The sequence below is a fragment of the Ovis canadensis genome, chromosome 12 (assembly GCF_042477335.2).
Source record: "Ovis canadensis isolate MfBH-ARS-UI-01 breed Bighorn chromosome 12, ARS-UI_OviCan_v2, whole genome shotgun sequence".
Taxonomy (NCBI): Eukaryota; Metazoa; Chordata; class Mammalia; order Artiodactyla; family Bovidae; genus Ovis; species Ovis canadensis.
This window is the reverse complement of record NC_091256.1, coordinates 72,300,383-72,328,003: the sequence shown is the minus strand read 5'-3', so window position 1 is coordinate 72,328,003 and position 27,621 is coordinate 72,300,383. Positions and strand designations below refer to the sequence as shown.

At 38.7% G+C, this 27,621-nt stretch overlaps 1 protein-coding gene across 3 annotated transcripts in view; it reads left to right on the top strand.

The window, feature by feature from the left end:
- The window catches only part of ACBD6 (acyl-CoA binding domain containing 6), a 210,067-nt gene that overhangs the window by 166,847 nt on the left and 15,599 nt on the right, over positions 1–27,621 (top strand). Inside the window, exons 7-8 of one of the 3 annotated variants that reach the window (XR_011247790.1) lie at positions 11,628–12,324; positions 14,910–15,324. Coding sequence is in view for 1 of the 3 variants with exons in the window: in XM_069546199.1 (XP_069402300.1) it covers positions 11,628–11,658 (31 nt within the window). In the remaining 2 variants the exon portion in view is untranslated. Of the gene's footprint in view, positions 1–11,627; positions 12,325–14,909; positions 15,325–27,621 lie in introns of those variants that run through there. The other 2 variants (XR_011247789.1, XM_069546199.1) reach the window with 2 other exon arrangements.

Sequence of the window (27,621 nt, the reverse complement as noted above, 5' to 3'; positions counted from 1 at the left end):
TATTCATTGGAAGGACTAAAGCTGAAGCTCATTATGAGACAGCTGGAGAAGCTGTCACATGAATTACTACAGAACTCTAGGGTGACACTGCCCTGATGGCAGCTTCTGAATGGTTTCTGTCTGAAATCCTCCTGAATAAACAGATGCCAGGTATATTCAATGATAGTCTTATGAGTCTCAATGATTAGATGAGCCGAAGAAGACCACCTTGTGGGCATAGTACATACATTATTGATCCTTTAGTTCCAGCTGCTCACTTATTCTGGGCCTACTTAACATGTCAATGCAGTCATCTTATCTTCAGTTCCCAAACTTGTTCTTGAGAACATCTGTATAGAGAACATCTGTGAATCTGCTTGGCTGCCTTAAAAGGGATGAATAATCAGTGGTGGTTTAGTCACTAAGTCGTGTCCAACTTGTGCAACCCACCACACAAAACAGGGAAACATGATTAAGAAAATAACTGAAAGGAAAACAATCAAAGGCAGCACTCATAGCTCAGCTGGTTAAGAATAGGCCTGCAATGCAAAGAGACCCAGGTTCAATCCCTGGGTCTGGAAGATCCCTTGGAGAAGGAAATGTCAACCCACTCCAGTATCCTTGCCTGGGGAATTCCATGGACAGAGGAGCCTGGTGGGCTATAGTCCATGGGATCACATGGTCAGACATCACTGAGTGACTAACACTGATGTAAAACAAATGATTTTTTGTTCACATATATGCCCAGACATTTACTTGATGCAAGACACTGAGGGACATCATTAGTTTATGATAACTGAATCATCAGGAAAAGATTAAATAATCTCTCATGTTCTCCATCTTGAGTGATAAGGGGAAGTAAGATACCTTAGAAAGTTTATAAGGGCAGTTTTCAGTGTTTGCATATTCAAAGAGTAATGTGCCAATTATTTTTAAAATGTGCTGACAGGTTTTTCACTCTCTAAAAGGTGCTTTGTTGTTATTTAGTTGCTCAGTTGTGTCCCACTCTTTGCAGCGCCATGGACTGTAGCCCACCAGGTTCCTCTAACCATGGGATTTTCCTAACAGGTGCTATTAATAGTTAAATGAAGCTTTACTATACCTATCTTTTTTTCCCCAAGAAAGAAAGGAGTGTGCTTATAACCAGCTGAAGACTTAACTCATGTATCAGAAAAATTCTTAGAAAAATAATTACAAAATGTGTTTGCCAACACCTAACATATGGTAAATTGTCAGATTAGTTTAATCATATTCTATAATAGAGTCACAGATCTCACAGGTTAGGAGAGGCAAAACATTCCAAGCTTAGAAATAATATTGAAAATTACCCAAAATTATATTACTAACTCATAATTTTTATCACTACTTCTAATTCCTCACAACCAATTTTCTTGAGTACTTCCCTTATCATCTATTCACTTGAAATACTAAAACTGAATTTTTATTTCAGATGTCAAATTACTGGATAAGAACTAAATCTCGCATTACCCACATGGGAAAATGCATCCCCTCTATGCAGCTCTCTTATTACTCTTTTAATGATTCATGCTGTGTACAGTATCTTTAGAACTAACATTGGTAGAAATGGTAGATTAAATCTGAATTAGAGTATCAGTATCACTATGGTCACACACAAAAAAAGAAATCCAATGACACTCTGGAGAATTTTCTGCTCACACAGAACATCTTGGAAGCATGTTATTTCCATGACTTAAACATCACATGCTATTAAAGTAATGCTCAAAATTCTCCAAGCTAGGCTTCAACAGTACATGAACCATCAACTTCCAGATGCTCAAGCTGGATTAGAAAAGGCAGAGGAACCAGAGATCAAATTGCCAACATCCACTGGCTCATTGAAAAAGCAAGAGAGTTCCAGAAAAACATCTACTTCTGCTTTATTGACTATGCCAAAACCTTCAACTGTGTGGATCACAACAAACTGGAAAATTCTTCAAGAGATGGGAATACCAGACCACCTGACCTGCCTCTTGAGAAACCTGTATGCAGGTCAGGAAGCAACAGTTAGAACTGGACATGGAACAACAGACTGGTTCCAAATAGGAAAAGGAGTACGTCAAGGCTGTATATTGTCACCCTGCTTATTTAACTTATGTGCAGAGTACATCATGAGAAACTCCCAGGTGGCACAGTGGTAAAGAACCTGCCTGCTGATGCAGGAAATGCAAGAGATGCAGGTTTGACCCCTGGGTTGGAAAGAGCCCCTTGAGTAGGAGGTGGCAGCCCACACCAGTGTTCTTGCCTGAAAAATTCTAGGGACAGAGGATGCTGGCAGGCTACAGTCCATGGGGTCTCAAAGAGTTGGACATGACTGAACACAGAACACTACCAAAGTACCCATGACATTTTTCACAGAACTAAAACAAATAATCCTAAAATTTATATGGAACCATGAAAGACCCAGCATTGCCAAAGCAATCCTGAAGAAAAAGAACAAAGCAGGAGGCATAACCCTCCCAAACTTCAGACAACACTACAAAGCTAGAGTAATCAAAGCAGCATGGTTATTGACACAAAAACAGCCATGGATCAGTGGAACAGAAAAGAGAGCCCAGAATTAAACCTGCACACCTACAGTCAATTGATCTTCAACAAAGGAGGTGAGAGTATACAATGGGGCAAAGTCTCTTCAGCAAATGGTATTCGGAAAGCTGGACAGCATATGTAAATCAATGAGGTTAGAATATACTCTCACACCATACACAAAAATAAACTCAAAATGGCTTGAAGATTTAACATAAGACATGACACCATAAAATGCCTTTAAGAGATCATAGGCAAAACATTTTTATATAAATTGTACTAATGTTTTCTTAGGTCAGTCCCTAAGGCAATAGTAGAGAAGGAAATGGCAACCCACTCCAGTATTCTTGCTTGGAGAATCCTGTGGATAGAGGAGCCTGGTGGACTGCTGTCGATAGGGTCGCACAGAGTCGGACATGACTGAAGTGACTTAGTGTGCATACATGCATTGGAGAAGGAAATGGCAACCCACTCCAGTATTCTTGCCTGGAGAATCCCAGGGACAGAGGAGCCTGGTGGGCTGTCGTCTATGGGGTTGCACAGAGTCGGACACGACTGAAATGACTTAGTAGCAGCAGCAGCAAGGCAATAGAAATAAAAATAAACAAATGGGACCTAATCAAACCTACAAACTTTAGCATAGAAAAGGAAATCATAAACAAAAAGATAGCATACAAAATGGGAGGAAATACTTGCAAATGATGTGACCCACAAGGGTTTCACTTCCAAAATGAAACAGCTCCTACAACTCAACAACAAAAACCAAACAATCCAATTGAAAAATAGGCAGAAGACCTTAACAGACATTTCTCCAAAGAATAAATACAAATGGCCAACAGGCACATGAAAAGATTGCTCATTATTAGAGAAATGCAAATCAGTACTACAAAGAAGTACCACCTCACACCATTCAGAATGGCCATCATTAAGAAATCTACAAATAACAAATGCTGGAGTGGGTGTCAAGAAAAAGGAACTCTCCTGCCATTGATGGGAATGTAGGTTGGTGCGGTCACTGTGGAAAACAGTATAGAAGTTCCTCAGAAAACTAAAAACAGAATTACCATATGATCCAGCAATCCTATTCCTGGGCCTATATCTAGACAAAACTATAATTCAGGACGATACATGCACCCCTATGTTCATAGCAGAACTATTCACAATAGCCAAGACGTAGAACAACTTAAATGTCCATCGACAGGAATGGACAAAGAAGATGTGGTACATACATACAGTGGAATATTACTCAGCCGTACAAGCGAAACAGTGCCATCTGCAGCAACATGGAGGCGACTAAAGATTGTCATGCCAAGTGAAATCAGAAGGAGGAAGACACTGTATGATGTCATTTAAATGTGGAATCTAAAATGTGACACAGACAAGCCTATCTATGAAGCAGAAACAGACTCACAGACAGAGAAAAGACTTGTGGCTGCCAATGGGCAAGGAAAGGGACAGACTTAGAGTTTGAGGTTAGCAGATGCACACCATTACATTTAGAATGGATAAACCACAGGTCTTACTGTATAGCACAGGGAACTATATCCAGTCTCCTGGGATCAACCATAATGGAAAAGAATATAAAACGAATGCATATGTATGTAAAACTGAATCACTTTGGTGTGCAGCAGAAATTAACATTGTAAATCAGCTATACTTCAATAAATAAATAAATGCAATTTTAAATAAACACATACTTCTTACATTTGACAGGGTGCCCCATCTCGGGAGAGAAGAAAATCTAGTCCTTAAAGGAATTAATTATTAATAAAATGAAAATAATGATCAAACATTATAAAGAAAGAATCAGTGTAGAATACATGTGGGGAAAGAAAGAAATCTGTGTAAATTCAAGAGAGACCAACTCGCCCTCTGCATACAGGAGGAAAAAGCATCTGGAAGTCAAACGGAAAGAGTAATTTTTCACTGAGTTAACTGAACTGAGTTCATGATTGTTTGGGCCCTTATAGAATAATTATATCTGGCATTTATGCTCCACAATGTAGGAAACATGGTAGAGTGTACCGAAAAGTAAAGTTGTTCTCCAAAGGCCAAAACAAACACAGCTAAGAAAAAAAGTAGTAAGCCTTAAGTTTTTAATAAGCCCAAAGCTTTAAAAAGAAAGTGGTAAGTTTAAACCAACACCTGACTGTCCTGGAAGCAAGGATCAGACAGTCCCAGTATCTATGAGGTAGAAATCTCTCAAAAAACGGCAGCCACCATCAGGGAAAAGTAGACATTAAAAATCTACCCTCCAACAAAGAGCTGACATGAATTTTTCTTAGCCTGCACTGCAAGCCCAGGAGGGGAGGTGGGATGAGAAATAGGTTTGCCCTTTTAAAATTTACACTAAGTAGTTGTTTAAAAATCTCCAAGCTAAGAACTCAACGTAGGGATCTCAGACTGATAATATTTCCATGGTGTCTGTCAGAAACAAAAGCAAAATCGTTCTAGAGGGACAGAATCTCAATTCAGGGAACAAAGCACAGAATTTTTCACAGATAAAACCCCACTTAAAATGAATTCACAGTCCAAAATTATAAAGCACACAGGTAGTAATCAACGGTACATGAATCTCAGGCAGCACAAGTATCACATGTACCACCACCTGCCCCCTCTCCCTGAGCTCAAATAAAAGAAACACAGGGACTATACATCTGCTTAAAATGCTCAAATACATCAAAGATGGATATTAAAACATGAGAAAAGAGCAGAACACTATAAGGTTGGAGGATAGATTTCAAGAAGAGTGAAGTGCATTTACAGGCATGAATGTCCAGATAGGTATTCTCACTGGGAATCGGAGGTCACAAAGTTGCAAGGAAGATGACCAAGGCTTGGGTCATAAATAACCTTGTGCTCTGTATTACTCAGGATTCCGTTTGCAAGTGACAGGATCACTTTTGCCTAGAGGGTATTTTGTTGTTGGCTCACCTAACCAAGAAGGACAAGGACAGGGTTGGAATAAGAATTAGAGACTCTCATTCTTTCTGGATCTCTCACTACTACTCTTTTCTTGGTGAATACTTCATTCTCACCTACCACACACCAGTTTTCTCCAAAAAGTGGAAAACAATGCCACTTGTAGTTTTTGATCCACATTTTTACTTTTTACTTTCTTTTTTAAAAAGTTGTGCTAAGATATACATGACATGATTGCTGGGAGAAATATCAGTAACCTCAGATATGCAGATGACACTACCCTTATGGCAGAAAGTGAAGAAGAACTAAAGAGCCTCCTGATGAACATGAAAGAAGAAAGTGAAAAAGTTGGCTTAAAGCTCAACATTCAGAAAACGAAGATCATGGCATCTGGTCCCATCACTTCATGGGAAATAGATAGGGAAACAATGGAAACAGTGACAGACTTTATTTTAGGGGGTTTCAAAATCACTGCAGATGGTGACTGCAGCCATGAAATTAAAAGACGCTTACTCCTTAGAAGGAACATTATGACCAACCTAGACAGCATATTAAAAAGCAGAGACATTACTTTGTCAACAAAGGTTAGTCTAGTCAAGGCTATGGTTTTTCCAGTAGTCATGTATGGATGTGAGAGTTGGACTATAAAGAAAGCTGAGCGCCAAAGAATTGATGCTTTTGAACTGTGGTGTTGGAGAAGACTCTTGAGAGTCCCTTGGACTGCAAGGAGATCCAACCAGTCCATCCTAAAGGATATCAGTCCTGGGTGTTCATTGAAACGACTGATGTTGAAGCTGAAACTCCAATCCTTTGGCCACCTGATGCGAAGAGCTGACTCATTTGAAAAAACCCTGATGCTAGGAAAGATTGAGGGCAGGAAGAGAAGGGGACAACAGAGGGTGAGATGCTTGGATGGCATCACTGACGCAATGGACATGAGTTTGAGTAAACTCTGGGAGTTGGTGATGAACAGGGAGGCCTGGCGTACTGTGGTTCATGGGGTCACAAAGAGTCAGACACGACTGAATTGAACTGATACATGACACAATTAATTAAACATTTTTAAGTGTGAAGTCAGTGGTATGACGGAGAAGGCACTGGTGACCCACTCCAGTGTTCTTGCCTGGAGAATCCCATGGACAGGGGAGCCTGGTGGGCTGCCGTCTGTGGGGTCGCACAGAGTTGGACACGACTGACGCAAAGCAGCAGTAGTATTAAGAACATTCACGTTGTTGTGCACCTGTCACTACTATCCATCTGCAGAATGTTTTCATCATCTTGTACTGGAACTGTACCCCCGAGACAATAACTCCTCATTCCTCTCTCTCTGCAGCCCCTGGTAACCACTGTTCTATTTCTGTCTCTCTGAATTTGACTACTCCCAAATAGTTCATACAACTGGAATAATACAATATTTATCTTTTTGTATCTGTCTTTATTCACTACACCACTTTCTTTTGACCAGGAAGAAAAATGCTTTCTCTGTACACATGCTTCTATCTCCTTGCTCTATTTTGAAAATCCTTTTTTTTTAATATAACTTTATTTATTTTAATTGGAGGCTAATTACAATATTGTATTGGTTTTGCCATACATTGACATGAATCCTATTTTGAAAATCCTAAGAGAAGACTCTAATTGGTTTGGCTTGAGTGACATGCTTACTTCTAGACCAAGAGGTTGATGGGTGCTATGATGTGCTCAGCTCAGGGGGTTGTATGACCACCCTAGAATCTTCCCCAATTCTCTGTGTGCACATACCTTCTCAAAGAGCCCTTCCTTGTTCTTTTGATCTAAAATAGCATCTCACATCATCTAGACACTGTATTATGCTTTTTGGAGCACTTATAACTGTCTATTACAGAAAAGATTTATTTGCTTTTTACTTCCCCTACCACTAGAATGTAAGAGTTATAACATGAGGGACCTTCTCTCTCTTGCTCACCTCTGTGCTCCCAGTACCTGGAACACTGCCTGGACCATAGTAGGAGCTCAATAAACATTTTAAATTAATTCATTATTTGGAGATTGAAGTGGAGTTATAGATTTAGTACTCATTGGTAAAAGTGATTAAAAGAAATTAATTATGCTTCTACCTCTCATGAAGATAAGCAATTACAAATTGAATGAAATTGAACTCTGCATATATATTTATATGAACATAGTAATTAAACAAGGAATTTATGCACAAATAGCAAGAAAGTTATACTTTCAAAAACAGATAATTGTAGAAAATATAACCTTGCATGATGGATGCATAGGTTAGAGTCCTGAGGTTGCAATAGATTAAACCCTTTCTGAAATTGTTTTCTGTTGCCAAGCATTTAAACTATAAATGTGAATGTATAAACCCATCAGGTGTGTGTGCACATAAATGTGAATATATAAACCTATCAGGTGTGTGTACACCTACACAAACACACACACATACATTTTTACTGGTTAACTTTGGAAACTAGCAAAGCAGATACAAGTTTAAAGCCATAGTGGGCAATGCAGTTCATTCAAAATTGCCCTTGACTGTAGCCAGGTAAATCCAGATACTCAGGAACACAACTTCACAGTGTCATTGCCAACCCTCATTATCATCTCTTGGATCTTGTTTACTGTGGCTGCCTCAGTTCTCTTCCCCTACCTGTCATTAACCTCAAGGGCAGGGCAAGGCAAAGGGGAACTAGGAGCAAAGTAGGGACTGAATTGAAAAATACAAGAAACAAGTAGGCAAAAATAATCTCTTGTTTTTCTGACTTCTTGGTGCTGCTGTCCATCTTTTACAGCCCTTAGAGTTTATTATTATCCTTATGATATATAAGGAGCATCCCAAACGTAAGCAGCACTGCACCTCAGCTGAATCTACCCTACTCACAAGGTTCCTCAAAATTACATCTTTCATATCTCCTCCAACCTATCCACCCACATGTTACCACCAAATTCAGTGAGAACTCCAATTCTTGGTAAGAAAACAGTTTAATCAAACTGCACTGCTTCAAAGTTGTCTTCTACCCATCAGCTGCTATCCCTGCTGAAATTCTGTATGTGTTAAAGAATTACTTTTTTCTAACTACCTATCTGAACCAGAAAATAAGCTCTCCGTGGCAGCTTTTTGCCTTTCTTCTTAGATTAAATAGATTCACACCCAAAACCTTCTGGGAACCAACCCCCATATTCAGTCTTTAGGAAATAGGAAAGGTAGATATGGTTTGTCTAAGAGTAGTTGATTTAAATCATAATACCACTCTGTCTCATTTACAATAATGGTTAATCATTTATTCTTAAATACCAGGGGCTCAAGAATGGCCATGCAAATACTAAATGCATATCAAATTAATCTAAATTCTACTTTTCACCTATCCATCACCCTGATTATGTGTTGCTCATGTAACGTGATCATCTGCCCTCAGCTTAAGAACTAGCATTACTCAGATGGAAAGATATACCATGTTCTTGGATTGGAAGAATCAATATAGTCAAAATGATTATACTACTCAAGGCAATGTACAGATTCAACACAATCTGTAGCAAATTATCAATGGCATTTTTCACAAAATTTTTAGAACAAAAAATTTTTAATTTGCATGGAAACATAAAAGGCACCAAATAGCCAAAGCAATTCTGAGAAAGGAAAATGGAACTGGAGGAATAAGGCTCCCTCACTTTATACTACAAAGCTACAGTCATCAAAACAGTATAGTATTGGCACAAAAACAGAAATGTAGATCAATGGAACAGGATACAAAGTTCAGAAGTAAACCCACACACCTATGGTCAGTCTGTGACAAAGGAGGCAAGACTGTACAATGGCAAAAACACAGTCTCTTCAATAAATGATGCTGGGGAAACTGGAAAGCTACATGTAAAACAATTAGCATATTCACCAACACCATACACAAAAATACACTCAAAATGGATTAAAGACCTAAATATAAGACTGGATGCTATAAAACTCTTAGAAGAAAACATAGGAAGAACACTCTTTGACATAAATCACAGCAATACCTTTATGGGTCCACCTCCCAGAGTAATGAAAATAAAAAGCAAAAATAAACAAATGGGACCTAATTAAACTCAAAAGCATCTGCACAGTAAAGGAAACCATAAAGAAAACAAAAAGACAACCCATAGGATGGGAGAAAATATTTGCAAACGAAGCAACTTACAAGGGATTAATCTCCAAAATATACAAGCAGTTCATGCAACTCAATATCAAAAACAAAACCAAAAACAACCAATCAAAAAATGAGCAAATGATCTAAATAGACATTTCTCTAAGAAAGACATATGGATAGCCAAAAACACATGAAGAAATACTGAACGTTGCTAATTATTAGAGAAAATCAAAACTAAAGAGGTATCACCTCATACAGGTCAGAATATGCGTGTGCTCAGTTATGTCCAACTCTGTGACTCTGTGGATTGTAACCCACCAGGCTTGTCTATTCATAGGATTCTCCAGGCAGGAATACTGGAGCAAGTTGCCTTTTCCTCCTCCAAGGGATCTTCCTGACCAGGGATTGAACCTGTGTCTCCTGCGTCTCCTGAATTGGCAGGCTGATTCTTTACCACTGAGCCACCTGGGAGGCCCACCAGTCAGAATGGCCATCATCAAAAAATCTACCAATAATAAATCCTGGAGAGGATGCAAAGGAAAAGAGAACATTCCTACACTGTTGGTGAGAATGTAAGTTGATACAACTATTTGGAGAACGGAGGTTCTCCTAGGTGGCCCTGGTGGGAAAGAGTCTGCCTGCCAGTGCAGGAAACACAAGAGACATGGGTCCAATCCCTGGGTCAAGAAGATCCCTTGGAGTAGGAAGTGGTGGACAGAGGAGCCTGGCAGGCTACAACCATGGTGTCCCTAAGTCAGACACAACTGAGCACACAATATAGAGAAAAGCATGGAAGTTCCTTTCAGTACTAAAAAGGGAATGAGCATATGATCTAGCAATTCCACTCCTGACTATATATCCAGAGAAAACCACAATTCAAAAAGATACATGTACCCCAATGTTCATTGCAGCACTACTCACAATAGCTAAGACATGGAAGCAAATTAAATGTCTGTTGACAGAGGAATGGATAAAGAAGATGAGGTATATATGTACAATGGAATATTACTGAGACATAAAAAAGAATGAAATAATGCCATTTGCAGCAGCATGGATGGGCCTAGACATTATCATCCTAAATGAAGTCACACAGAGACAAAAATCATATGATATCACTTATATGTAGAATCTAGAAAACTTATACAAATGAATTTATTTATAAAACAGAACAGACTCAGACTTTGAAAACAAACTTAATGGTTACCAAAGAGGAGAGATTGGAGGAGGGATCAGTTAGGAGTTTGGGGATTAACATATACATCCTACTATATATAAAACAGATAACCAACAAGGACCTATTGTATGTACAGAGAACTGCTCAATGTTCTATAATAACCTATGGGAAAAGAATCTGAAAAATAGATACATGTATAACTGAGTCACTTTGCTATACAGCTGAAACTAACATTGTAAATCAGCTACTCCAATGTAAAATAAAAATTGAATTAAAAAAATAGCATCATGAAAAAGTACTCATCAATAATTAGTTTATATAGTTAAAATATTTTGATTTTAAAGAAATAATTTAACAGTTGGATTTTCCTGAGTATATGTAGGAATTTTTGACTTAACAATTTGTAGAGACTTTGTGTGCCTTGAAATCACATTTCTGTATAATATTTGCTATGATTAGGAAACTGTGTTATAAGCCTGGAATCTGCATCTTTGAAAATGGGTTACAAAGCTACTAATTCTTACTATAAATCATAGACTTCTTAGATAGATTTTGGGAATGTACTTAAAAAAAAAATTATAATACTGGCCATGATAAATGGCCATTTTTCTGCCACTAATTGGGTAATCAAACTGTCACATTTTAAAGGATTCCCTTTGGTTTAATATCTGCAGATCTAGTCATCCTGTCACTCTGTGGCTGCTGCAGTGCACAAGTTACCATTCAACCTTCTCCTTTTCTCCAAGATGGACAGTTTGGTCAGAGGTTACTATGAGGGTCAAAGAACTGGCTTCTTTTCCTGTAGCTGGTAAACCTATGGGACTTTGGTCTATCAGATATTTGCTATAGCTTATATATTTTCATACTTTTACAATAACTTAGATTCTTTGTTTCTTTCATAGGACAATGAAGGTCAAACAGCTCTACATTATGGTAAGATGTTTTTAAATTATTACTAATTATATTTGACTTTATTTGCTTATCTCAGCTTTGTCCCAACACTACATAGCGCTTGGGAAAATGCCAGCCACTAGGTAGAGCCTGGTGGGCTGCCGTCTATGGGGTCGCACAGAATCGGACACGACTGAAGCGACTTAGCAGCAGCAAAGCTACAATAACTTTATGTTTAAAAAATAGATTAGTAACCTCTAAAGTTGATCATATGTTAAAATTCTTATGGACACACTCACAATGAATTGAGCATTTCTACACAGTCAACAGAAATGAAGGTTCCTCCAATCCCCTTTTGAAACTTCATTATTTCATTCCTGTTATTATCAATGACAACTAAGATTCTAACCATTGTTACTTAGGAGCTAGAATCTCTCCTGTAAGAAATACTTTCTTGATGTGAAGAAAAATAGATTTTATTTTTTAATTTATTTCTTCTATTAACTGATTAGCCTCGTTAAGTAATTTTCACTTAAATAATCTGTAAAATAGAGGATAATCTGTAAAATGGAAGTAATATGACTCTTAAGGAGCTCCTGGTAAGAGGTAAGAGATAATAAAGTACTTTGGAAACTGTGAAGTACTAGAAAAAGTATTGCTACTTTTATTGTATTTGGATATGAACATGGTTGAATAAGGGCTTCCCAGGTGGGTCAGGGGGTAAAGAATCCTCCTGCAATGCAGGAAATGTGAGTTTGATCCCTGGGTCAGGAAGATCCTCTAGAGGAGGGCATGGGAATCCACTCCAGTATTCTTGCCTGGAGAATCTTATGGACAGAGAAGCCTGGTGGGCTGCAGTCCATAGGGTCGCAAAGAATTGGATGCGACTGAAGTGACTGAGCGTGCACATGCATACACACACACAGTTGAATAAAAGACAGCCATCAATATTTAAACTAGTATATATCAAGAACATCAATAAGAAACAATCAAATGGAAAAAATAGACCCCCAAAACAGATAGCTCACAAATGAAAAAGAGCCAGATAAGCAATAAACAACATGCTTGCCCTCACCAATAACTTCCAAGAACTATGAATAATCTGAGATCATACACTACTTGAACTCTTACCAGTTAGCCTGATGCAGTTTTATGGATGCTGGCAAAAGACACAAAACTCATGGATCAGAGACAAAAGACTATTGTCCACAGCACAGCAAGCAGCATGAGCTTCATGTTTGTGTCATTTCCCCTTGAGTCCCATGGGAGCTACAAAGAGCAGCCCCAGCGGATCTTAGACACAGTGTCATGGCTTAGAAATCCTAAGCTTAAGGAACTCCAGCCTTTTATAATAAGCTGCCAGCAGACCTGCCCAAACTTTGCCCTGGAGAACACATGTCTTTATCATACTGGACAATAAACAAACCTGCCTTCTATTCTAGAAGGAAGCAGTACCTCCGTTGACAAAGGTCAATCACAATATTAATCTTTTGAAAGAGAGTCTAGCACAAAAACTATCTTTACCTCTGGTCACATGGTGTACAGAAACATGAGAATCCCTGGGAGAAATGTCTCCCAACAATAATTAGGGGATGCAGATTAAAACATTCAGATATAACTTCACACAGATTGGCAACATGTAAATATGTGCACCAGGGCTTCCCCGGTGGCTCAGCAGTAAAGAACCCACCTGCAATGCAGGAGCCACAGGAGATGCAGGTTCGATCCATGGGTCAGGAAGATCCCCTGGAGGAGGGCATAGCAACCCACTCCAGTATTCTTGCCTGGAGAATCCCATGGACAGAGGAACCTGATGGGCTGCAGTCCAAGGGGTCGCAAAGAGTCGGACACAACTGAAGCGACTTAGCATACACATAGCATGCACGCAACATGTGCAGAGAGTAGAACTGGGATGTGGAGGAACAAAAACTCTCATATACTGCTATTCGGAATGTCCAACCATTGCATCACTTTGGAGGTGAATTTAGCAAAAATCTAGTGAAGTTGAAAGTATGGGTACACATACCCTACAACCTGGCAATTTCAATTCTAGTATATTCCCTGGAAATACTCCCCAACATGTGTATAATGAAACATAATTAAGAACATGTATTGCAGCATTACTTGTAATAGCCAAAAACTTGTTTTATTAACCTTTATATTCTTCTGTTTCTGTACTTAAAATAGTTAAGTTGCATATATATATATATACACACACACATATATGCATACATGTACATTTTGTTACCAAATACCTTTGAAAGGTGTGCCCATCACAGTATGCAAGAAATCTCAAGGTTCCTTTCTATAAACAGCCCTCTGAAGTAGTTATTGTTTTCTGCAATTTATAAATGAGGAAATCAAAACTCAAAGTTAGTAAGCTTACCTAACAGAGCCAGAAATTCAAACCCATTATCTCCAAATTTACCAGGAAAGGAGAGGAAAACAAATGCCTTTCCCTCCCACTTTCAACAGTGCTCACATCGCTCACTCTGCAAACATGTTCATATAAGTCTGTCATATATCTCCTCTAACATCACCAAACACTGGCTACTCTGAACTCTGATTTTCAGTCTAGGAAAAAAACTTTTCTCAGCTTCCTTCTTACCTGTTTGAACCAGGCATTAAGTGAAGCACTCCAACAGTGACTGTGAGGTCTTCACCAAAAAATTCGGGGCTGCGCCTTATTCCTGACGTCTGACTTCAAGAAGCAAACTGACTTTTGTTTCAAAATATGTGCCATGAGGTCCTGAGTGTACCGCTCTGCTTAAAAAGACAACTCTGCCAATGCAACCTCCTTTGAAAAGGAGGAAGTTCCACACACTAATTAAGTTCTTTAAAAAGTGTGTTGCATAAGCAATGTAAGTGGATTCGTGGGACTTCATTGGAACTGTTATGAACGTGCTTGAGGCTCATCAGCTTTCAGTGAGCCATTCAAGGGCTGTGTTAGGGCCTGGGGACCATGGTGACTAACAACTCAAAGTGCAGGTGTGAAGGGACCACTCAGCTTCCTAGTGAAGCGAAACAGAACTGCTTAGAAAGCAAGATCTGCTTATCAGGAGTAGAAGGAAGGAAACACTTCATCTAAGAAGAAAAAGATACTGTGTTAATTTTATCAGAGATTGATCGTATTGTTAAATGCTCACGTTGTTAGTGTTAGTCTATCAGTCGTGTCCGACTCTTTGCAACCCAATGGACTGTACCCTGCCAGGCTCCTCTGTCCATGGGATTCTCCAGGCAAGAATACTAGAATGGATTGCCATTCCCTTCTCCAGAGGATCTTCCTGACCCAGGGATTGAACCCAGCTCTTCTGCATTGCAGGCAGATTCTTTACCATCTGAGCTACAGGGAAGTCCCATTAAATGCTCTGTTAATCCTCAGCTGGAAACAAAACTGTCCTTGGAACAATATCCTAGTCCTTCTAAACTCCTCATATGTGGAAAATATGTTTTAGTTTCTCTCTTCTTAAACAAGTTTCATTGGATCAAAAAGTTAAAGTGAGAGATTGAACCAGATGCAGGGAGCTCAAATCCGATGGTCTGTGACTACCTAGAGGGGTGGGATGGGGTAGGAGGGAGGCTCAGGAGGGAGGGGACATACATATACCTATAGCTGATTCATGTTGAAATAGGGCAGAAACCAACACAATATTGTAAAACAGTTGTCGTCTAATTTAAAATAGCAAAAATCTTTAAAAAAAAAAGAAATACCCTTTATACATACACCAGTTTAGAAAATGTGTGGCATGTCTAAAAAGAAAGCAAATTATTCTTTCTTATTTCCATCCCTTCAATCCTTCTTTCATTCAGTAGACATTTTTTAGTACCTTCTCTGTGGCACGTGTTGTGTTTTCCTTTCACTTCTCCATCCAGAAACTGTAGAAACAGTTACACCAGACTAAATATGCCCTTGAGAATGTAGATGAGTCATTCTGTCATCCGTAGTTAACCATTAGGGGTAAATGCCTTTACCGATGTGGGAATGTGTCCATTTAATTTGGTATGTGTAAACTTCATTTCTGAATAGTAACAGGGTAGACATTATTCGAAGGTCTTTCTGACTGGCTTCAAAATAAGCTATATTTTCTTTTCGTTCTGATAGGAAAAAATTCTCTAAGATGTATTGTTAAGTGAAAGGAGTAAAGTGAAGAACAGTATATATACTCTGCTGCCATGAATATATCTGTACATATTTGCTAGTAAATGAAAGATACACAAAAGTGAATGTTGATTGCCTAAGGAAGGAAGTGTGGAGCTTGAATACAAGCACAGAATAAAAGTTTTTTCCTATAAACCCTTTAATGACTTCTGTATTTGGAACCATGTACATATATTACCTATTTGAAAATTAAATTTAAATGATTTAAAATCTAAGTATTATATAGGCTCTATTAGTATTGTAAATACCACTTAACTTCTTAATTGTAATTGATTCATTCAGGAATTGGAGAAGGCAATGGCAATGCACTCCGGTGCTCTTGCCTGGAAAATCCCATGGACAGAGGAGCCTGGTAGGCTGCAGTCCATGGGGTCGCTAAGAGTCGGACACAACTGAGTGTCTTCACTTTCATTTTTCACTTTCATGCATTGGAGAAGGAAATGGCAACCCACTCCAGTGTTCTTGCCTGGAGAATCCCAGGGACGGGGGAGCCTCGTGGGCTGCCGTCTATGGGGTCGCACAAAGTCAGATACGACTGAAGCGACTTAGCAGCCACAGCAGCATTCAGGTATTTAATGAACATCAACTATTTGCTGGATAAATATACCAAACATGTTTTTTAAGCTAACAGATGTCGCCGGACATTGGGTATCCTTCACCTCCCACCCTAAATAAATAAGGACCTGGTAACCATAGTGTTAGTGTGTGAGTCAGCACTGTATCTAATCTGAGGGCTTGGATTTCAGTGCCAGCAAACCCTGGAAATGATGCTTCATGAGGAATGGGAAGTTGGAACTGAGACCCTGCACATAAACCAAGACCCTCTAAGGACTGCATCCCCAGTAGGAAAAAAAAAAAAATTATCTTAGAAAAAATTGACCTACTAGTGTAAGGAAGGACAACAAGGTTATCTGCCATAGACCAGAATGTGGGTGAAAAAAAAGCCCCATCTCAAGCAAGTTTGGGGTTTAAATTTATGTTGTCTCAGAAATTCTCATGTTGAGAAATTAACATAGTAAGTGCACTCAGCTGGTTACCCCTAAAGGGCCTGGCAGAAGCAAATGCTAAACTTCTCTCCCTTAACTAATATAGCACAAAATTCCTACAGAAAGAAGTTCTGCTGAAAATGAGCTCGCAGTTCAAACTTACAGAATACACTTGAGTGAATGTCAGCAGACACAGTAAACCACAGGATTAGACTTTAAGGAATTTAAGTAAAACTGGATAGAAATTATCAGAAAAAAAAATACGTGTGTAAAATCAAGGATTCACAAACACAAGAACAAGACACTCCAAAAAAGAACAAGGGAATTTCAAAGAGAATGAAGTAGAATTTCAGTAAATGAAAAGTTACAGAAATCTTACGATATGAATAGGTTAAAGTGCAGAATTCGCACAAATTAAAAAAAAAAACTATGGTGAACTGAAAGGTAGTTCTAAGAGGCACTGCAGAAAGATAACGAAATGGAATTGCAGAAGAAACACTGAGTGTAAAATGATGAACCTCATAAAAATACTGAGTGCAGGATGCCAGACACAAAAGAAGTATGTACTGTGTGCTTCCATTTATATGAAGATCAAAAACAGCAAGAACTCATCTCCATCATTAGCACACAGGATATCGGTCACCTTGGGGAACTGGGTAGGTAGCATTTGAAAGGGTTGAACAAGGTGAGAGTGCTTCTGAGATTCTAATAATGATCTGACTCTTGATCTGTGTGCCAGTTAGTTACATGGATAAATTCGTCATAAGAAAGTTATTTTGGTACTCTTTTGTATGTATTTTATACTCAAAATTTACACACACACACACACATTCAAACCTTCATAGATAAGATGGTGGTGTTACTGTTTTCATACATATAATCTCTTAATGTTTCCAACAGATGCCTTAGCTAGGCCCTGTTTTCCTATATTTACAGATAAAAAACTGAAGTCCAGAGAGGTGAAGTGACCTTGACAGGGTAACATGTTGTAGGTGGCAAAACCAAAATACCTGTCCAGGTCTTCTAATTCTACTTCCAGTCTTTTCATAACTCCATAAATAATTACAGTCCTAGTATCCTTTTAAAGCACACATAATTTTTTGGAAGATAATCTTTTATAGAAATAAATGAAAATCTTTATCATTGGTCACCCTGACCAGTGGGTCAGGCTGTTTTTCAAGACTGTACTTGTGAATAAACACACATATATATGTTCATTTATGTGCTTTTATATTCCTATTTCTGTTCATTAAGAGTCACTGGATAATCATAAAAATTATTTATCCTTGAATTAGGAATCCTGCCCAAGATTAATCTAGTCAAATGATCCCTTTCTCTCATATTATTGTAGAAATAACAAGACTAATACCATATATGTTATAATCAAGATAATTAAACACTCAAATAGTATTAGAGGTTTTAGCATTACAAATATATAAAACTAAAATATTCTGACAACTCAGAAATATTTCATGAAATTAATACTTTAAAGGTGCAATTTAATTTTTAATTTAGATTTTCTTACTAGGTCACTAGACTTTTGCCCAATTTTAAGACTGTCAAAACAGAGTTTTGCTTGTAATAATAATGTTGATACTTATAATTTATTAAGCACCTACTATCTGCCAGGGAATCTGCTGGGCATATTTTATCCATTTAGTCACTTAATATTATTGAATTTTTTATTTAATAGACATTCAATAGCTATTTGTTGATTTTATTTTATTTTAGGACCCTTAACCTGTTCTTAGAACTTTCATAACACTCTAAGTATGGTTAAATCCAGTGATTGCACACAATGTTGGGGATGTCTTGGGGGCTTAGCTATTATTTTTTATGAATTACAGTTTGGCTTGACAGCTGTCCTTGTGTTGACAGCTCTTCTGATTATAGCAGTTGTCAAACTCCATCCTTAAGCAGGTTGTAAATCCTGCCTTCTTCCGATTAAAACTGGGTCAGAGCCAATGGCAGGTTAACTAGAGGCCAGTGTTCTGCTACTGTATGTCCTTACTGGTTTGTTCAAAATGCATTTTGCATAGTGGCATACTAAACCTTCATTTGCCTCTGTTTTATTTTGGTGTTTTTGAACTTTCAGGTATCAGTCCTCCTGTTATTTTGTGATTAAACATGGTCTTTGCTGAAGAGCATATTAGTGTAAGTGTGGGCTTCCTTGTAAATGGCCTGTTAGTCCTCTCCTCCTCCCCCTCCACTGGGAATACTAACATCATTGCATCTGTGTCTCCCAGGGGAAATCAAGGCTTTTCCTTGCACGTGCAGTCATGTGATTTCAGAGTGGGCAGGCTTTGTATCCTCATGAGCCCTCCATCTTCCACGTAAAGCACCATCTGTTCTGTTCCTTGCACGCTGTTACAGGGCAGTGGGAGGAGGCATTAGAGTGAAAATAAATAAAATAAAAAAAGAAAGAAATTCATCATCAAAACCCTGAGGATTAATGGAGTCAGAAGGCTCACTGCTCTGAATGAAAATTCATCTTCACCTGTGCCAGTGTCAGGGCTGCCTCCATGGCACTTGACAAATAGAGGTTCCCAGGGCACCATAAATCCAGCAACTATTCTAATCCCCATAGGCTGGCTCAAGCCTTTCCGAGATGAGCTTACGACTGGTTTTGTATTTTGCGGCACATTGTAGGCACTAGTATCCCCTCATTAATTTGGTAAAACGTTAGCACCCCTTCCTTCTCATCTCGCTCTCATCTTCTTTGTCTTTGTCTATTTTGAGAGGGTGAGCAGCTCACATGTTTCTGAAAGACGACTCTGCCTTGTGAATTGTGCTTCACTGAAGATGCCAAAGGCAGAGAAGTCAATTAACTAATGAATTTTGAGCAAATACTAATCTCTAATACTGTGTTAGATGAAGAGGAGAATATAGAAAAGTATATAATCAAGTAGCTCACCATCTAATTGGGAGCACAAAGCATATAATTTCAAATACTGTTGGGTACCTCTACATGCAGGGGGTTGTGTGCTAAATGTAAACAATATTGATGCCTATCCAAGAGGTACTACAAGTGCCTTCCTCATTCCAGGGTAAGATTCACTTGTGTGTTTTCTTCTCGTCCTTTAAATCAATCTTTCTCCTTTTGTCCTTTATTTTTTTCTTCCTACTGCAACTTCCTGACCGCTTATGCTTTTGTACCAGTCTTTGCATAAACCTCAGGAATTTGTTAACAAAACTCCTTTCCTTGTGGGTAACATATCCCTTACTCTGAAGTTACTGTTTTGTAACCCTTAAATTCCAAATTTAAATCTCACTTCATAGGTACAGTTGAGCTAAAATTTCATTTATATATGTTGGGTTAGAGGATTGTTATACAGACCAGTTAAGCCTTTTCTCAAGTAGTTAGCTGTAGTTCTCTGTATGTAAAACAGTTTTAAGCTCCATTTCTGGGTTGGTATTCATAACTTGTGTCATACTGCTGAAAAAGTCACATCGTCATACAGGTTGTATGAAATTAATGCCCCTTTGCCTGACATAGCCAGCTTAGTGTCTTCAGCCATAGTCCACATCTACTGAGCCTTGATCTTTATGCTTAGCAGTCTCAAGTGTTGGGTTAGATTTGAGCTCAAGCGTGATCTGACAGACCCTGGTAGTTATTACCCTGTATTACAGATTTATACACTAGGAAATTTATTCCTCTGATACTGCTTTAAAAGTTCCAATTTTAAAACCTAACCAAGTATTTCTCACAATGAGTTGAGAGTGATAGCTGCAGCAAAAAGGTTAAATGATTATTCCTTAAAATATAAATGTCATGTAGCTAGTTCTGTGCAGGATAAATATCCTCTTTCACAGCTCCCTGATATTAGGCAATGTGTCTTTAACTTTGTTTTATTTTCTAAGAGACTGTCTTCCATTGGAATCTAACTTGGTGTATACAGTGTTTCATGGTAAAACCTTTCAAAAATGTAAAATTTGAAAATGTTCACTTGGGGAGATAATATTAAACTTTCAAAGGAATATTATAATCCTGAACACTTTATTGATAAAGATATTCTATCTCTGCCTTCCTCCCTGTCTGAAGCATATCCCCAAAGATGATCTCAACCCATTAACACCTGTCCCAGGATTAGAATAGGCAGATTGGCCTTTCTGTACCTCTTTCTCCTGAGCCTCCCAGGTTGCACAGTGGTAAAAAAATCCGCCTGCCAATGGTTCAGTAGCTGGGTCAGGAAATGGCATCCTGCTCTAGTATCCTTGCCTGGAAAATGCCATCGACAGAAGAGCCTGGTAGGCTAGAATCCATAGGGTTGCAAAGTTGGACATGACATAGTACACACACACATCTTTTTCTCCTACTCTATATTCATTTATTCAAATATTAATTTAACATTTGTAATTCTAGTAGTCATCGAAGAATTCCCACTTAAGGCAGAGAGATAGGGTTCCCAAGTGGTCTGACTTTAGCTTAGAAAAATTTCTATCTTCCATTTATGTTCCCTTGGAACCACCCCTGAGTCTGTGCTATTATGGATTAGAGTTTGGTACCTAAGTTTTCAGGATGGATAATACCAAGAATCACCAAAGCTTTCCCAGACTTATCACAGCCTTGTTTCAGCTGTTGGCTCTGTGCCCACTTCACAGCTTTTAACCAAGGAGCCCTGTGCTAGAAGCACCCACCAGGGGAAAGACGACAATCAAAGGAGCCATGCAAACTTCTTTATCTTTATCTGAGTACCAACGAAGTGGAAAAGAAGAAATGTTCCTAGTAAGTAATTTAAAACCAAACTCCCAGAAAGTTCTGCCTCCACTTACGATAGAGAAAATAGCAACAGAATATTGTTTCCACACTAACAAAAAGAAAATGCTAAATAATCTGCAAAGTTGTGCTTTTTAAAAAAGCCATCAGATAGCAGAAGTTGCATGTCAGCAAAGTAAACCAGATTCCAAAGAATGACAAGCCCCTGTAAGACACACCAACTGTTTTGCTTTTGATAGAACAGCTGAGGAAGAGGCAGCCACCATAAATGCAGATAAGAAGAAAACAGCTAAAATTAAATTCTAAAAGTGAGCTGGTATGACATTTTAACATCAGACCCAAGAACACGTTTCACTCATGTACTCTTTCATTAACTGGGTGCTGTTAGACAAATTGAGAACAGAGAGCTCCATCCTCAGTGGTACACAGGAATGAAAGACTGCCACTTCCCTAGACCGTTATTTCATACAAAGAAAAACCCTTAAGCCACTGGGGGACGAGCAGAAAGCTTTTCTGTTCTCTCCTCCTCTTCTGGGGCTAGGGAGATATCCACTGCCTTTGGAGGAGGAGTGAAAGGTAAACCTGTCTGCCACTGGGAAGGACAGGGAACCCCTGAGCTCAAGACCCCTCACTGACACAAAGCAGAGGTCTCTTGCCCCTTGAGGGCAGGACAGGAAGTTCCCACTCAGGACATATTTCCTCTCACACAAGGCAGGGTTTGGCTGACATTTGGGGGAGCTAGGAGGATGCAGGAATGTTGAGAAATTTCCACCTCAGAGTAACCCAAAAGCATGAAGAGCTCTGTCCCACTCTCACCATGAGCCTCACTCTGAGAAATAAGCAGTAGCAGTCTTATTGATAAGGAAGGAGAAAGAATACAGATGGTAGATATGCAGCTGACTAGATATTTCAGACTACTGAAAGCTGAGGGTGGAGTGAAAATACTGAAAATACCTTCTGGCACCCAACTCTTTACAACTAAGCATAAGGTAGCAATAGCCCACAGCTGGAGGAATTTAAAGCCTTTGATGCACTAAAGTTACCCATAGCAACAGCAAATCAAACCCAGTTCAATGGCTGACTGACTCAACACCCATACTAATGGCATGACGAAAGAAAAAGTATGCCCATTTCTGGTTGTAAATAGTATTATTTACTTCAGCCTCCACTGTCCTCCTGCATACAATTTCTGCATTCAAAAATTGTGAAGCATAAAAAAAGCAAGGAAAAAACAACCATTGTCATGCAATAAATGAGTGATTGATAGAACAAGTAAATAAAAATTCAGCCAAGGACATGAAAGACCTGAACCATAGTATCAACCAACTTGACCTAATTGACATCTATGGAATGTTAACACCTAATATACATTTTTTTAATATAAATATGGAATATTTACTAAGATAGACCATACTCTAGGCCATAAAACAAACCTTTAAAAAATATAAAAGAAATCATACAAAGTTTGCTCTGTGACCACCATGGAATTAAATTAGAAATCAACAGACACATACCTGGAAAATCCCTAATTGTGAGAAACTTAAACACACTTGTAAATAATTCGTAGGTCAAAGAGGAAATTCCAAGAGAATTAAGAAAATAGTTTTAACTGAATGAAATTAAAACACCCTATCAAAAGTTGTGAGATGCAGCTAAAGCAGTGCTTAGAGGGAAACTGAATGCTTTTATTTAAGAAAAAGAAAGGTTTCAAATGAGTGATCTAAGATTCCACCGTAAAAATTTTTTTTTAAAAAAAAGCAAATTAAGCCCAAAGTACATATAGTAATAAAATAAAGATCAAAGCAGAAATCACTGAAATAAAAAAATCAATGAAACCATTGAAAACCTTTGAAAAGGTCAATAATACTGATTGACCTCTAGCCAGACCAGTTTAGAAAAGGAAAAACAAATTACCAATTTCAGAAATGAAAGAGAGTTGTCAACACAGATCGTGCAGATATTATGAAGCAAATAAAGGAACACTATTTGCAATTTTTACCAATAAATTAGATAACTTAAGAGTAAATGGACAAATTTCCAAAAGACACAAACAAAATTCTCTCAAAAAGAAACTGAGAACCTAGATAGCCCTATATCTATTGAAGAGATTGAATCTGCCACTGAAAACTTTACCACAACAAAATCCCCAGGCCCTGACTGCTTCACTGTGAATTCTACTAAATATTTAAGGAAGAAATAATAACAATTCTACACACAAACTCTTCCAGAAAATGGGGAGGGAACCCTGCCCAGTGAATTCTATGAGGCCAACATTACCCTAATACCGAAACCAGAAAAAGACCCTACAGGAAAGGAAAACTATGATATGTCTCATGAGTATGATGCAAACATCTTTTATTAAAGTGTTAGCAAATTGAACATAGCAACATACAGAAAGGATAAGTTATAACCAAATGTGTTTATCCCAGGAATATAAGGTTGGTTCAGACGCTGAAAATCATTGCATTTCACCCCATCAGACAAATCAAAACCAAAACTAAAACATGAGCATCTCAATGTGTGTAGAAGAAGTCACTGAAAAAGTGAACCTCCTTCATGATTTGGGGAGAAAAAAAAAGGGAGCAAAATAGGAATAGAAGGGAACTTCTTCAACCTGAAGCAATCATTAGCTGATATCAGCCTTAATGGTAAAATGCTGAATGACTTTTACTCAAAATTCCTTCTGAGTGGGAACAAAGCAAAAGTGTCTACTCTCTCCACTTTGATTCAGCATTGTACTGGAAGTTTTAGACAGTGCCTTAAGGCAAAGGAAGGGTTCCAACACCCTTTACTGCCCTCCTAGAGAGAATTACTCCATGATCTTTATAGCGAATATTTTTGTTGGTCTGTTTCTGGGCCGTCTATTCTGTTCCATTGACCTGTTTTTCTTTTTCTTTTTCTTTTTTTTTTGCCAATACCAAACTGCCTTAACTATTATAGCTTTATCATAAGTCTTAAAGTGAGATGGTGTCTGTCTTCCAGCTTCTTCTACTTCAATACTGTGTTGGCTCCTCTGGGTCTCTTGCTGCTCCATATAAACTGTACGGTTTGTTCATATCCACAGCCTGACTTGCTGGGATTTTGGTTGGGAAGAACTGACATCTTAAGATTGAATCTTCCTATACATGAACATAATAAATAATTGGAGAGATATTCTTTGTTGATTTTGTTTAGAGATTTATAATTTTCCTCATATAAATCTTATACATATCATGTTAGAATTATACTCAAGTATTGCATTTTGGGGATACTAATGTAAATGGTATTATGTTTTTCATTTCAAATTCCACTTGTCCATTGCTGGTGTATAGAAAAGCAATTGACTTTTGTACATTAGTGTTATATCCTGCAATGTTGTTATAATTGCTTATTTGTCCCAGGAGGGTTTTTTGGTCAGTTCTTTTGGATTTACTAAGATAATATCATCTGCAAACAAAGATATTTTTATTTCTTTCTCCCTAATCTGTATACCTTTTATTTCCTTTTCATGTCTTATTGCATTACTTAGAACTTTCCAATACAGTGTTCAAAAGGAGTGGTGAGAGGGAATATCCTTGCCTTCTACCCAGTCTTAGTATGAAAGCTTTTAGTTTCTCAGCAGTAAGTATGATTTTAGCTACAGGTTTTTTGTAGATGTTCTTTATTTAGTTGAGTTCCTGAGGAGTGATGTCAGCAACATGGTGGAGTGAAAGGCTACCTTTCTCTCTCCCTTTCAATCTATAACCAGTAAAACATTCATAATTCAACAAAAGTGCCCCTGCTCAACACACCAGGATGCCAGAGAATTCCAAATATCTGTACATCTAAAGGTCAGCGAAGTGGAATATAGGAGGCAGAACCGAGGAAATAGCAGAGGTGGTACTTGCAGTCCTGGCCTTCCCACTACGGCAGCTGAGCTCGCAGCCCCAGAGAATCAGGTGGCAGCAGGGGAAGAAGTGCACAATGACTCCAGCGCACGTGTAGCCACAGGCAGCTGGGCAACAGCAGGAGTCGGGCCTAGGACCCCCATCCCTCCAGCTGTTGATGCGCCCACAACTCTAGCCAATTGCCCCCCCAACTGCAGTGGCAGAGCCCACTAACCTTATGATATTGGACACAGAGAGGTGCCCTCACAACCCCTGCATCCCACTTTCCCTAACTCTCCCCCTCCAGTAGCTAAGCCTGTGGCTTAAGGAATCCCGGACACAAGGGAAGAGCCCACCATCCTGGTGCACCAGGTGGTGATGCCAGGAACAGTGGTAGAAGCAAGGCACCAGTGATCCCAGAGACACAAGAACTAATAACACAGGCAGGGGTCCACAGCTAAGAGGTTGTAGAAGGTAGAAAGTGCTAACTCAAATTTAACAAGAGGCAGCTCAGGTGAAAGAAACCAAAAACTTACACTATAGTGCCATCTATTGGAAAACAGAAAGCCTCATAACTTCTAACCTGTTGCTATGAATACTTCAGATTTGCTGGCAGAGGAACCAACTCATCCAGCACCATGAAGAGCTGGAGTAACACTGTATCACAGAAAGAAAGTGACAGTTCTCCAGAAACCAAGATTAAAGTCATGGAATACTGCAATCTAACTGGTTCAGTTCAGTCGCTCAGTCGTGTCCGACTCTTTGCGACCAAGAATCGCAGCACACCAGGCTTCCCTGTCCATCACCATCTCCCGGAGTCCACCCAAAACCATGTCCATTGAGTCGGTGATGTCATCCAACCATCTTATTCTCTGTCATCCCCTTCTCCTCCTGCCCTCAATCTTTCCCAGCATCAGGGTCTTTTCAAATGAGTCAGCTCTTCGCATCAGGTGGCCGAGGTATTGGAGTTTCAGCTTCAACATTAGTCCTTCCAATGAACACCCAGGACTGATCTCCTTTAGGATGGACTGATTGGATCTCCTTGCAGTCCAAGGGACTCTCAAGAGTCTTCTCCAACACCACAGTTCAAAAGCATCAATTCTTCGGCACTCAGCTTTCTTCACAGTCCAACTCTCACATCCATACATGACCACTGGAAAAACCGTAGCCTTGAATAGACGGACCTTTATTGGCAAAGTAATGTCTCTGCTTTTTAATATGCTGTCTAGGTTGGTCATAACTTTCCTTCCAAGGAGCAAGGGTCTTTTAATTTCATGGCTGCAGTCACCATCTGCAGTTTTTGGAGCCCAGAAAAATAAAGTCTGACACTGTTTCCCCATCTATTTCCCATGAAGTGATGGGACCAGATGCCATGATCTTCGTTTTCTGAATGCTGAGCTTTAAGGGAACTTTTTACTCTCCTCTTTCACTTTCATCAAGAGGCTTTTTAGCTCCTCTTCACTTTCTGCCATAAGGGTGGTGCCGTCTGCATATCTGAGGTTATTGATATTTCTCCTGGCAATCTTGATTCCAGCTTGTGCTTCCTCCAGCCCAGCATTTCTCATGATGTACTCTGCATATAAGTTAAATAAGCAGGATGACAATATACAGCCTTGACGTACTCCTTTTCCTATTTGGAACCAGTCTGTTGTTCCATGTCCAGTTCTAACTGTTGCTTCCTGACCTGCATACAGCTTTCTCAAGAGGCAGGTCAGGTGGCCTGGTATTAGAATTTTCCAGTGCATTGTGATCCACATAATCAAAGGCTTTGGCATAGTCAATAAAGCAGAAATAGATGTTTTTCTGGAACTCTCTTGCTTTTTCAATGATCCAGTGATAGAGAATTCAAAATAGTGGTCATGAAGAAACTCAGCAAACAACAAAAAAATGTCAGTGAACTCAGAAATAAAATGAGTGAACACTTTGAATGAAGGAATACTTTGTCAAAGAGACTTAAACTCTTTAAAAAAAAAAAGCCAAACAAGTTTTGGAGCTGAAGAATTCAATAAATGAGATAAAGAATATATTAGAAAGCATTGGAAACAGAGCAGATCACACAGAATAGAGAATTAGAGTGCTCAAAAATAGAAATCTAAAAATGTTATAAGTAGAAAAGAGAAATAACATTTAAAAATGAGGAAATTCTGCAAGAGCTATCTCACTCTTTTAGGAGGAACACCATTAGAATAATTGGTATCCCAGAAGTAAATAGAGGGAAAAGGGAGAAAAAAGTTTAAAGAAATAGTCAGGAACTTCAAGTTGAAGAAGTTCCCCTCTATTTCCAGTTAACTGAGTTTT